The sequence below is a fragment of the Populus euphratica genome, unplaced genomic scaffold, assembly GCF_000495115.2.
Source record: "Populus euphratica unplaced genomic scaffold, PopEup_1.0 scaffold846.1, whole genome shotgun sequence".
Taxonomy (NCBI): domain Eukaryota; kingdom Viridiplantae; phylum Streptophyta; class Magnoliopsida; order Malpighiales; family Salicaceae; genus Populus; species Populus euphratica.
This window is the reverse complement of record NW_011500707.1, coordinates 44,966-57,928: the sequence shown is the minus strand read 5'-3', so window position 1 is coordinate 57,928 and position 12,963 is coordinate 44,966. Positions and strand designations below refer to the sequence as shown.

Genomic DNA, 12,963 nt, shown 5'->3' with positions numbered 1-12,963 from the left:
ACAGCTTTTAGAACTCGGTATGGTCATTATGAGTTTTTAGTGATGTCTTTTGGGTTGACGAATGCACCAGCAGCTTTTATGGATTTGATGAATAGAGTGTTTGGTCAGTTTATTGATCAATTTGTGATAGTTTTTATTGATGATATTTTGGTGTATTCGAGGTCTAAAGAGGAGCATGAGCAGCACTTGAGAATTGTGCTTCAAACTCTGCGAGATCATCAGTTGTATGGCAAGTTCTCAAAGAGTGAGTTTTGGTTGGAGAGTGTATCATTTCTTGGGCATGTAGTTTCAAGGAATGGGATTGAGGTTGATCCTCAAAAGATTGAAGCAGTTAAACAGTGGCTTAGGCCTACTTCAGCAACAGAGATTAGAAGTTTCTTAGGTTTGGCAGGCTATTATCGGAGGGTTGTGGGGAACTTTTTTCGGGTTTTTTCACCATTGACTAAGTTAACGCAGAAGAATGTTAAGTTTCAGTGGTCTGAAGCTTGTGAGAAAAGTTTCTTGGAGTTGAAAGAAAGATTGACTACAGCGCCTATTCTAGCAGTACCATCAGGTTTTGGTGGTTACACAGTGTATTGTGATGCTTCGAGAGTGGGGTTAGGATGTGTTCTAATGCAGCATGGCAAGGTTATTGCCTATGCTTCACGGCAGTTGAAGAAGCATGAACAAAACTATCCTACACATGATTTAGAGATGGTGGCTGTCATTTTTGCTTTGAAGATTTGGAGGCACTACTTGTATGGTGAAACTTGTGAGATCTTTACAGATCACAAGAGTTTGAAATATATCTTTCAGTAGAGGGATCTAAACATGAGGCAGAGGAGATGGATGGAACTGCTGAAGGATTATGATTGTACCATACATTACCACCCGGTAGGGCAAATGTAAAGATCTTAGTAATGTATGGTACGAAGACCTTTGATTAAGGAGCTGCATGAGTTAGTGGATGAAAGAGTCAGATTTGATCTTAGTAAAACTGGAGCAATGATTGCTCATTTTCAAGTTAAGTCAGATTTGTTTGATAAGGTAAAAGCAGCTCAAAAGAAGGATGATTCACAACTCAAGATCATGGTTGAGCAGGGTAAGGCTGCAGGTTTTGTGATAGGTGATGATGATGTACTGAGATATAGAGATAGGCTTTGTGTACCTGATGTAGATGATCTGAGGAGAGAATTGATGGTAGAAGCACATCAGATAGTTTACACAATGCATCTAGGATCCACCAAAATGTATAAAGACCTTAAGGTATGTTATTGGTGGAATAGGATGAAGGCTGATGTAGCAGACTTTGTTTCTAGGTGTTTGACCTGTCAGAGGGTAAAGGGTGAACACCAGAAGCCTCCTGGATTGTTGCAACCATTGTTGATTCCAGAATGGAAGTGGGAAAGGATCACAATGGACTTTGTGACAGGATTGCCTAGGAGTCAGGAGGGTTATGATTTGATATAGGTGATTGTTGATAAGTTGACAATTCAACCTATTTTCTACTAGTTAAGATTACTTATGGATATGCAAAATTGGCAGAACTGTTTATTAGTGAGATTGTACGGTTGCATGGAGTGCCAATCTCGATAGTGTCAGATAAAGGTCCACAGTTTACATCGCGGTTTTGGGTGAAATTCCAAGAAGCTATGGGTACTAAAGTGCAGTTAAGTACAACTTTTCACCCACAGACAGATGGTCAGTCTGAGAGGACTATTCAGATCTTGGAGGATATGCTAAGGGCTTATGTTATGGATTTTAGAGTTGGTTGGAGTAAGTTCCTACCATTAGTGGAATTTACTTACAACAACAGTTATCAGGCTAGCATAGAGATGACACCTTATGAGGCTTTGTATGGTCGGAAGTGTAGATCACCAGTTTGTTGGTTTGAGATTGGTGAGAAGAGGCTAATGGGACCAAAGTTAATTTAGATTACCTTAGAGAAAATAGAGGTAATTAGAAATAAGCTTCAAACAACTCAGAGTAGACAAAAGAGTTACGCAGATAGAAGAAGGTGTGACTTAAAGTTTTCAATGGGTGATTGTGTGTTTTTAAAAGTATCACCGACAAAAGGAGTATTCAGGTTTGGGGCAGTTGAGTCCTCGATTTATTGGACCGTATGAGATTCTAGAGAGAGTTGGGGCAGTTGCTTATAAGTTAGCATTACCACAAACTTGTCTGCTATTTATCCGGTATTTCATGTTTCCATGCTAAGGAAGTATATGTCAAATCCATTGCATGTATTAGAGGTTTATCCCATTAAATTGAGAGATGATATGGTTTATGAGGTGCAACCAAAAGCTGTAGTCGACCGACAAGTGAGAAAACTTAGGTCAAAGAATATAACTTTAGTGAAAGTGAAATGGAAAGGCCATTCACATGAGGAAACAACATGGGAGCTTGAGGATAAGATGCGTGAGGAGTATCCTCATCTTTTTGATAATCTCGGTAAGTATTCAAACTTTTCTATTAAGTTTCGAGGACGAAACTTTTATAAGGTGGGGAGATTGTAATATTTTGTATTAAAAGATAGGAAATGACAACAAAGCCCTTGGTGACTTAAAGTGTGGGTATAAATGAATGAGGGGTAGTGTGGTAATTAAATAAATATAAATAGAAAAGAAAACAGAAAAGGAATCTGAAAATTTGAGAGAGAATCGGCAGGAGAGAGGAGGGAGAAAAAAGAAGAAGAGAAAAGAGGGAAATTAGAAGCGAAATAAAAAAGAGTTGAAGGAAATAAGTTTAAAGGTAAGATTTAGGTTGTTAAATGTATAAATATATGTTATTGAGCTTTTAATTTCATTTGTGATGAATGTTAGGGTTGTGAAAATTTGTGTTTTAGGTTTGATTGATGCATTAATTGAATGTTATGGGTTGATTGTTATGGGTAATGGATTAATTGGGTGATTTTGAGAGATTGAATTGAAAGATGATGATTTTGAGTTATGATTTTATTTGAATGGTGAAATTGTGTTATAAATTTGGAAAGAACAGTAGGTTTCTGTTGAAATACAGGGTTGGAGGTTGAAGATGACAAAAATTCAATTTGGTCCCTCAATTTTGGAAAATTACAGGTTAGTCCCCAAACTTTGGAAAATTAACGATTGGTCCCTGGAGCATATTATGAGATTCTAAACAGAATAACATATGAATTATGGGCAAAATTACTATATAGTAATGAAATTTTAACACTTTCAATTTAGTCCTCCAATTTGACAAAAATTACCATTTGACCCTAAAATTTTGGTAAAATTCCAGAATGGTCCCTGGAGTATAATGAGATATTCTGGACAGAATTGAGGATTAATTATGATCATAATTTCAGCATATTCATGGATTCATGACAAATTTTAGTTTGGTCCTCCATTTGACAAAAATTACAATTTGACCCTACAAATTTGGAAAAATTCCAGAATGGTCCCTGGAGCATAATTAGAGGTTATGGACAGAAATGAGGATGAATTATGAACATAATTCCACTATATTCATGAATTTAGGATACGTTTAGTTTGGTCCTCTAATTAGACAAAAATTACAATTTAGCCCTAAAAATATGATAAATTTCATATTAGTCCCTAGCTATGATGTTGGCTTTTTCAGATTGGTTTGATGAATAATTTAGGGTTATTTAGTGAATTATTACCAATTTTATTATTTGTTTTATTATGGATTAGATTTCGAGAAAACCGTTAATTTTTGGGTTTTGAGGAAAATAACTAATTTAGTCTAAAAACATATAGGGTTATGGAATAGACCCTTAGTTAAGTGTATTAAATAGGTTATATGTTCTTTTGAGTCATTCTTGAATATGTTTTCTCTATATTCAGATAATCCTGATATTCTACCGGCAGGACGTCAGTAGGATTTTCTTCGGTGTTTGCTTTTGATTTCTGTTTGCTTTCGAGTCAGGTGAGTGGATAATTTTCCATATGCATGAGAAATATTATAAATATTTGATTTATTAATATGAATTGGATCATGCTTCTTGATAATATATATGGTGATTATTATCCTTGTTATGATAAAGCATGATTAATTGTTGAATCTGAATTCTTGATATGAACCAATATATATTTTGAATTGACTTCTGAATTAATAGCTGCTCATTTGATTAATTTCATGAGTTGAGTCTTGAGATATAAATATGTTTATTTCATTATGATTATGAACCTATGGTATGTTAGTCAGAATACCCTTGCTAACAGGGTAGTGTTAGTCTTTGTGCACATCGTATCTGAACCCTAGTTGGTCGGGGGAGTCACCAACCTGTGTGGACTGATCATCCCACAATGCGGAGCTTTATGCTTATTGCATTTTTATTTTCTAACGAGTTTTACCATATGATATTCTTGTTATGACATATTTGACAAACCTTTCTATAAGAACCTAGAGCCATACTTGTATATATATTTCTCATTGCTATATTACCTTGTGTGTGTATATTGAACGTTATCCACTCACTGAGTTGTTGAACTCACACTCTCATTATTTATCCTTTTTAGGCTTATAGCTTGATAGCAAGTCACTTTTGTTGGACCTTCAGAACCTGCTCTTTTGGTTGTAAATTTGTATATTTTTCTTTATATCTAGTTAGTGCTCCAAAACTATGAAATTATATTAACTCTTATATTAAGACAATTCAATTATTATGAAGTTGATTTTGTTATTAATGCTGCGTTGAACTCTGATTGAGTTAAGATAAGTTTGTATGTAAGGTTGGGTTCGTATAGGCATGGAACCTTGGAGGGGAACCTTGCTTATGTGCCGGTCATGGACTTGTATTTTAGGTCGTGACAGTTTAATCCTTAAATTAACATTACATCTCAAAATTCTCTCTAACTCGTTATTATTATCATTATATAGTTAATATCCTTGTGGTTTGATCCCGGTCTTGTTGGGTTATTTATTATTTTGACACCCTTGCATTTAGGGGTTTAGATATCAATCTTTTAGTTGTATCAACATATAACAAAATTAAAGCATAACGTTCTCTATATAATATAATTTAATGATCTTAAGTTGAAGGATCTCTTACACAATCATAACATGAGTCTTTTTATAAATATAAATGATCTTTTTATATGAAATTTTCATACAAGTCAGATCAATGTAAATGTCTTATGACAAACATCAACATAATAATTTTATGTATATTTTATACTTCAACTTATGAGAACAAGTACTCCATTTCATAAAGTAAAGAACATAATATATATTAGTCACTATAATCCTAATAAATATTTAGTATTTAAGAAAGCATTAACCATGAACCCAATGTTTTGATACAACAAGAATCATATAATTTTAATAACTTTATGATTTTTTTTATAAAATATTTTTGTCTCATCAACTTTATTTTTAGTTTTGATTCATAAATTAAATATTAAATTTATTAATATAATATTATATAAATATTAAATTAAATGTTTATTAATAATAAATATTTATTTATATAAATACTATATTATTATATATAATCAATTGATTGATTAGTTAAAAAAATATATATTAAACTAACGTCGGATGCCACCAAATAACCATGAGTGGATAAATTTCTTAAATACATATTCACTGGTTGCCCTTTTTTATGAAAAAAATAATCACACCAAATTATAAAAAAATAATTGCAGAGTGAAGAGTTGTAGCAAACCAAACTGAAGGATGCACAAAAGGACAATTTGTTAACTGGAGGACATCATCGGCAATGCCAAGGAGGCTCTCCAGTCATAATTTTTAAATTCGGTTTGTTTAAAATTCAAGTTTTAGGTTTTCATCATGTTACTAATCAGTTGGTTCAATCTTTATTTTTTTTAAAAAATTTAAAATAACATTATTTTAATAAAAAATAAAAAATAAAAAATTATAATTAAATTTTATTATATTAATCAGTATATTAATCAGGTTATTTGATCAACTTACCTAATCCAATGAATTACACCAGGTCATAAATTATTTTATTTTTTTAACCTAAGTTTTAAACCTAGATTAATTTATTAGACTGAATTCAGTTTTAAAATTATATTTTAAATAACTAAAATAATCTAATTTTATTAGGGTATTTACTTTCATTTTGAACAATCTCAGGAAAATAAAAATTTGGTTAATGCCTTAATTTATCTTTATATAATAAGATAATTCTTCAAAATGTCCAGAACGTCTGGCTCGCGTGGCTTCGTGGTTTTTGGGCCAAAATGATATTACATTATTATTTAGTGAAAGCCCCGTCAAATCTCCTCATTCTAATAAAAAATTCAAAAAATTAATTAATTAGAACAAATTACAAAAAAATTGAAAATATTAAACTATAAAAAATTTGATTAAACTAATAATTTTTTTTAAAAAAATCAACTTGTTTAATTTTATAAACATGAAATCAAAAAAATAAAACCAAATTTAAATTAAAAAATAAAATAAAATAAAAAAATTAATACAAAATCATAACAAAACTGAGTCAGATTAAAAAATAAACCAAAATAAATTAAATTTTATTAATTCAGTTTGAATTAATTTTTATTTTAAAATAATTAAATTAAATTAAATTAAAATTAATTAGTTTGATTTTTTTTAATTTCACTTCGATTACTCTTTTTTTATTTGAAAAAACGCAACAAAAAATGATATCCATATTCTCAAGCCAAACCAACACAATATTATATTATTAATTTAATGGTCGAGTTAAATTACCCGCAACAGGTCTCGTTAAATCATATGCCAAGCAATACAAGCCCAAAACCCCTGTTGGCGGTGTTGCAACGGATAAGAAGGGAAAAATATGCCCCGCCGTGTCTGTGGCTGATCTCTCAATCCCCTTTACACCTATTTCTCTCATTTCCGGGGTTTCTTACACTCGGTTGCGGAATTCTTTGTTTGTGAGTTTTAGACTAGGGTTAGGGTTTGCTTTGCATAATGGCAACCGCATCAGGTTTGTATTTTTATGTGATTTTGATTGGGATGCTGATTTCTTGACATTAGCTTTGGAATATTGGTATTTCTTAGACAAAATATTGATATTTATAAATTTAGCTATTATTTGGATTTGTTTTACGTTAATTGATGTCGAAATAGGGGCGTAACAGATTCTGATTATATACAAAATAAAATAAATATGAAAGAATTTGCAGCATGGTTGAGATTTAAGTCTCGTTTCGGTCGGTCTGTCTTGCAGTTGCATTTAAGTCTAGAGAGGACCATAGGAAGCAGATTGAATTGGAAGAAGCGCGTAAGGCGGGGCTTGCCCCTGCTGAGGTTGATGAGGATGGAAAGGAGATTAATCCTCACATTCCTCAGTATATGTCATCTGCACCTTGGTATCTCAATGCCGAGAAACCTGTAAGTTGCTTGCACCATGCTTTTTTCGCTGTTATGCTTCTTTTTGTGGAAAGGATAAATCTTGATTTTGATTATTTTTGTTGATAAGTAGAGCTTGAAACATCAAAGGAAGTGGAAATCAGATCCTAATTATACAAAGTCATGGTATGATAGAGGTGCAAAAGTTTTCCAGGCTGAAAAATATAGAAAGGGTGCATGCCACAAGTAAGTGATGTCTGTGTATATGTGTGCAGTCTTTGCCTGACATTTGAGCTTGCATGTCATTCAATTTCATTTTTGTCTTAAGATGATCATTTATCCTCTTGTATGAGCTACAGCTGTGGAGCTATGACACATGCTGCAAAGTCATGCGTGGAAAGGCCCAGGAAAGTGGGTGCAAAATGGACTAACATACACATAGCCCCTGATGAAAAAATAGAGACTATTGAACTTGATTATGATGGCAAGCGAGACCGGTGGAATGGTTATGACCCATCAAGCTATACCCATGTTGTTGAAAGATATGAAGCTCGAGATGCGGCTCGAAGGAAGCATGTGAAGGAACAACAACTTAAAAAATTGGAGGAGAAAAACGGGAACCAAAATGCTGAGGATGGGGTTAATGATGTTGACAATGATGAGGATGATTTAAGGGTAGATGAAGCCAAGGTTGACGAGAGCAAACAAATGGACTTTGCAAAGGTTGAGAAGCGCGTGCGAACAACAGGTGGTGGGAGCACAGGAACTGTTAGGAATTTGCGTATTCGTGAGGACACAGCAAAATATCTTTTAAATCTTGATGTTAACTCTGCGCACTATGATCCCAAAACCCGGTCCATGCGCGAGGATCCTCTTCCAGATGCAGATCCAAACGAAAAATTCTACGAGTTAAGTGCTCTTGAGAGTAGGAAATTCGTAAATAGCTACGCAACTTCATTGATATGCTGTGAGCCCTAAACGGTATTTTTATTAAACATCTCTTTTTAAATGTTACAGGGAGATAACCAATATAGGAATAGTGGTCAAGCATTGGAGTTCAAGCATCTCAACATCCATGCTTGGGAGGCATTTGAGAAGGGACAAGATATTCACATGCAAGCAGCTCCATCACAAGCTGAGTTGCTATATAAAAATCATAAGGTCATAAAAGATAAGTTGAAGACCCGAACAAAGGACACTATTATGGAGAAGTATGGCAATGCGGCTAGTGAAGAGGAAATTCCAAGAGAACTTCTATTGGGACAGAGTGAAAGACAAGTTGAATATGATCGGGCAGGGCGGATCATCAAGGGGCAGGTAAATATTGAAACAACAATTAGTTTTTTTGTTACAGATAATTGATCATATTTCTGTTTTCATGGAGAAGCTGTGATGAACCTTGTTTTCTATCATCAAATACTAGTATGGTTCACGAGAACCATGGTTTTATTTTGGTCCTTGGTTAATATGGGACAATTTATCTGCAAAACTCTTCAAAAAAAAATTGTCGTTGTTCCTGTTATCTCTGTTACTTGAACTTCAATTCTGAGCCACATTACCTTTGTAGACACAACATGATGCAGAATGGGTAGTGGTACAAAATTAAGGTCAGACCTGGCAATTTAACTTTGATGCATCAATGAAAGAGGAACAGGGGCTCACTAGTGTTACTGATATTCTCATCAACTTTGGATGGCGGAGAGGTAGAGAAAGCATTAAGAAAAGGACAACAAGAGCCGATGATTGTAAGAGAAATAAAAAGAGAATCTGGTCACTTTGAGTGTTTCTTGAGACTTGCAGCTGCAATTGTTTCAAGTTACGCTGTCTCGCAATAGATATAAATTCTCTTTTAATATCACTAATATAATACTTAGGATAAAAAAGAGGCCACTTCAGCCTCATTTGAAGCTCTACCCAGCACTACAAATGCCCCTAGTGGGATTTGCAAGAGGCTTGTGCCTGCTCAATCAAGTGCCCAAAGCCCCCCAATGTTTAAAGAAAATACTCAGCCTTGTACTATTTGCCACCCATGATTACATACCCTCTACCAGTCCAAACAAAATAGCTTCCAGTTCTTATTCTATCTACAAAGATGGTGAAAGGCTCAAGCTGAAAAAGAGCCATGACATATCGAACTTTTTTTTTCATCTGCATAAATAAGTGTTGTAATTGCTCTGTCCAATGCTATTTACAGGAGACTGTACTTCCTAGAAGCAAGTATGAAGAAGATGTTCTCATTAATAATCACACAACTGTGTGGGGGTCATGGTGGAAGGATCATCAATGGGGCTACAAGTGCTGCAAACAGATGATTCGGAACAGTTATTGCACAGGTGCTGCTGGAATAAAGGCTGCTGAGGCTGCAACTGATCTTATGAAGGCTAATATTGATCGTAAAGAGGCAACTAAAGGTTTGCCTCAGTTCTGTCCGTTGCTATTAGACCTTGCCTGGACCCAGCTGAGTTCCTGGGTCATTGGTTGTCAGTTCAACCTCTATGTTAATAATTCAACTGCTGGTTCCATAAAATAATTAAAAATATAGAGCTTTTCAAGTAATATTTAATATGTCATGACATGAAACAGTTTTTCTAACCTATAATTAACATACAAAGCATTGCAAGTTTTTTTTTTTTTATCCTCAAAGGACCAGTTTTTTTTTATTGTTAATACATACAATATCATGTGATTTGAGGGTTCATTGTAAAAGTTTGCTTCTTTAAACTTAATTTTGACTTTGTTATTTGTAATTTTGGATGATGTGCGGATCATATTTTCTGGTGGAAAATTGTTGATTTAGATTCCATGAACATTATAAGCCTGTAGTCTTAAAAGTATTGATCAATTGATTGTCAAGGGTTTTAGGCTAAATAAAATTTTTAAGTCTTCATAAGCTAAATGTAAATGTGGCTAGATTTCTATGTCTTATTCTGCATTACACATGGGAAACAGAGGCACCTGCACCAGTGGAGGAGAAACAGCTTGCTACTTGGGGAACTGAGGTTCCAGAAGATTTAATTTTGGATGAGAAGTTACTCGCTGAAGCGCTTAGAAAGGTGAATAAGAACAAGCCCTTTTAAATCATTTGGGAAATTATTAGGTGCTCCTAATGTATCGTTCCTCCCACTCTCATTAATCTGGGACTCTTGATATGGTTGCCCCACCTTTATGCGAGCTGGGGGGCAATAAGTAGGAGTACCTGATAATCTCTAGTTGTTTTTTTCTTCTTTCTTGTTCTTTATTTTGTTTGCTCAGTTCGTTGGTGAAGTGGGCAATTGGTGCTGTTCGTAAGTCTGTTAATTTTCTTGATTTGGCCATAACTATAGAATCTGTTCTGCTTTTTTGTGAACGGTATTTAGTTCTATCCAGAACCTGAAAGGTTGGGATATGTTACAGTTCAACATTTTGCTCTTTGAGGTATGCCATGGTCGCTAATGCTTATTGCACATGAATTGCTTGGACAGGAAGATGAAAGAAAGAGAGAGGTTAAAGATGAGAGAAAGCGGAAATACAATGTCAGTTGGAATGATGAGGTAACATTCGGATTAGCGGCACTCGTGATTTGAATGTTGGACCATGAGTTGTGCTGTTATAGGGTTTGATCACTCAATGTCTTAATCATTACAGGTTACTGCTGAAGATATGGAGGCATACAGGATGAAGAAAGTCCATCATGACGACCCAATGAAGGATTTCCTCCATTAAACTTTTGCTGTATTTAGTTGTAGCGTGCTTCTTCTCTCCCCTTCAGCTTGGTATGCTTTTGTACTTCTTTAATAAACACTGATTAATAATATAAGATGAGATGGCTGATTGATTGTTATTGTGATGAATCGGATAACTACAAGGACACCTAAGATAAGCAATAGACTTGCTCTATTATGGGGTACTTGATAGATCTGTTGGCTAATTGTAAAGAGACTGTAGTGGACTTTACTTCTCCAAGATCTAATTTCCAAAAATAAATAAGGTACAAGATTAATACCTGCCTCTAAATCCCGTGATGCTTTCTCAAAATAAGAATTCCCTGTAATGCAAGGAATTTGAAAACTCCCTGAACCTTTCAATCTAGGAGGCAACTTCTTTTGTGGAATTGCATTACTCTCCTTAGTTAACATTATCTTAGTTAACATTATCATCTCATGCTCTTTTAACTTCTATGTTTTTTGATAAAATATTCTTAAAAGATTAGGCATATTTAGGCATTTGCTCAATAGCTTCAATAATAGGAATGTTAATATTTTATTGCATAAAGATACTAAAAAATTTAGAGAATTGATTATCAAGCTTAATATTCTTTAGCCTATGATGAAAAGGAATAAGTGAATCAAAGATTAAAGGAGAATTAGTATTAGATATAAACTCCCTGGAATTCTTGAGCTTTGAAGCTTCATTTTTCTTTGAAATTTTAGTTGATTATTTGCACTTCCAATTCGTCCATCTTCTACCAGTCTTCTCATGATCATCAACTTTATCTTACTTATTGTTTGTGGCTGCTTTATTATCCTTCCACTTCTTAATGATATTACTAACATGTTTCTCAGTATTGATAATAGTATTACTTGGTAAAGTTCCTTGTGTTCTCTTTGTAAGAATGTGTAACTGATGAATAATTTGAGCTTCAATGTTACGAATCAAAGCTAACTTGTTTTGGATTGCCAAATTTATATTTTGCATGTATTACATGAACATTTCTTTATATGCTAGCTCCTTTTGTTATTATGGAAAATTTTGAGGTGGTTTAGCTACCTCTTGATTGTTGCTTTATAAAAAATTAGGGTGATTTCTCTATTCATGATTAAATGAGTTTGAATGAGGATTATTTTAATTTTGAAAATTGGATATGTAATTAACTTTCTTGGAATTTGGTAAAGCAGAAGGCTTCTTCATATGGCAAATGATACTTAAGTGATTTCCTGCACAATAATCATATAATATTAGTTTAAATAATATTAACATTCATCTTACCTAATTATTTAAACTGAGTTGTTATTTGTGCTGCCAATGTGGTAATACAATCAAGTTCAAAAACTTCAGCTGCCTTTCTTCACATTACGCTCACAAAAGGCCATTGATAGTTGTTGGATGTCAATTTTTCTAAAAATTCATCAATTGCTTCATGAGTTTTACTCGTTAAAGCTTATCAAGCATTGTATTAACCATCAACATGTTTGTAGCTCTTAAACCATTGTAGAATATTTGGACTTGAAACCATGCTAAAAGTTCATGATATGGACACTTTTTTAACGAAACTTTATATCTCTCTAATGCTTCATACAAAGATTCATTCTCAAATTGAGTAAATATGGTAGTATCATTCTTTAGCTTGTCTTGGCTAGAGGAAATACTTTTTCTAAAATGTTTTGTGCTAATTCCTCCCTAATAGTAATGACACCAGGTTGTAGAGAATTTAGTCATGCATTCTTTTTTTCTTGAAGTAAAAAGGGAGAAGTCTCAAATAAAGAACATTATCTACCACTCTGTTTTGCTTGTGTTACATATCTTTAGAAAAAAATACGATATAAACATTATGATCCTTTTGTGACAACCCCTCAAATTGAATAGTTTGTTGTATCAATTAAATCATCGATAGTTTAATCTCAAAATTATTAGCTTGTATAGCTAGCCTATTTATGCTTAATGCAAACCCATTAACTGAAGGTATAAAATAGTTCCTTAAAGCTCCATCCACCTTTT

General features: G+C 33.6%; 1 protein-coding gene across 1 annotated transcript; it reads left to right on the top strand.

Moving 5' to 3' along the window:
* Positions 1-6,693: 6,693 nt before the first annotated feature.
* LOC105116071 (pre-mRNA-splicing factor SLU7-A-like) lies at positions 6,694-11,164 on the top strand. Its single transcript, XM_011013248.1, has 9 exons — positions 6,694-6,904; positions 7,148-7,311; positions 7,403-7,515; positions 7,629-8,178; positions 8,287-8,586; positions 9,464-9,680; positions 10,219-10,322; positions 10,731-10,799; positions 10,894-11,164. The coding sequence occupies exons 1-9, from the start codon at positions 6,889-6,891 to the stop codon at positions 10,969-10,971; spliced, it is 1,611 nt and encodes a 536-aa protein (XP_011011550.1). The 5' UTR covers positions 6,694-6,888; the 3' UTR covers positions 10,972-11,164.
* Positions 11,165-12,963: the final 1,799 nt, after the last annotated feature.

Bases quoted from the DNA above. Each gene is read 5' to 3' on its own strand.
- LOC105116071 (XM_011013248.1), top strand. The intron at 7,312-7,402 runs GTAAGTTGCTTG...GTTGATAAGTAG, and splicing joins ATCTCAATGCCGAGAAACCT to AGCTTGAAACATCAAAGGAA. The intron at 10,800-10,893 runs GTAACATTCGGA...TAATCATTACAG, and splicing joins ATGTCAGTTGGAATGATGAG to GTTACTGCTGAAGATATGGA.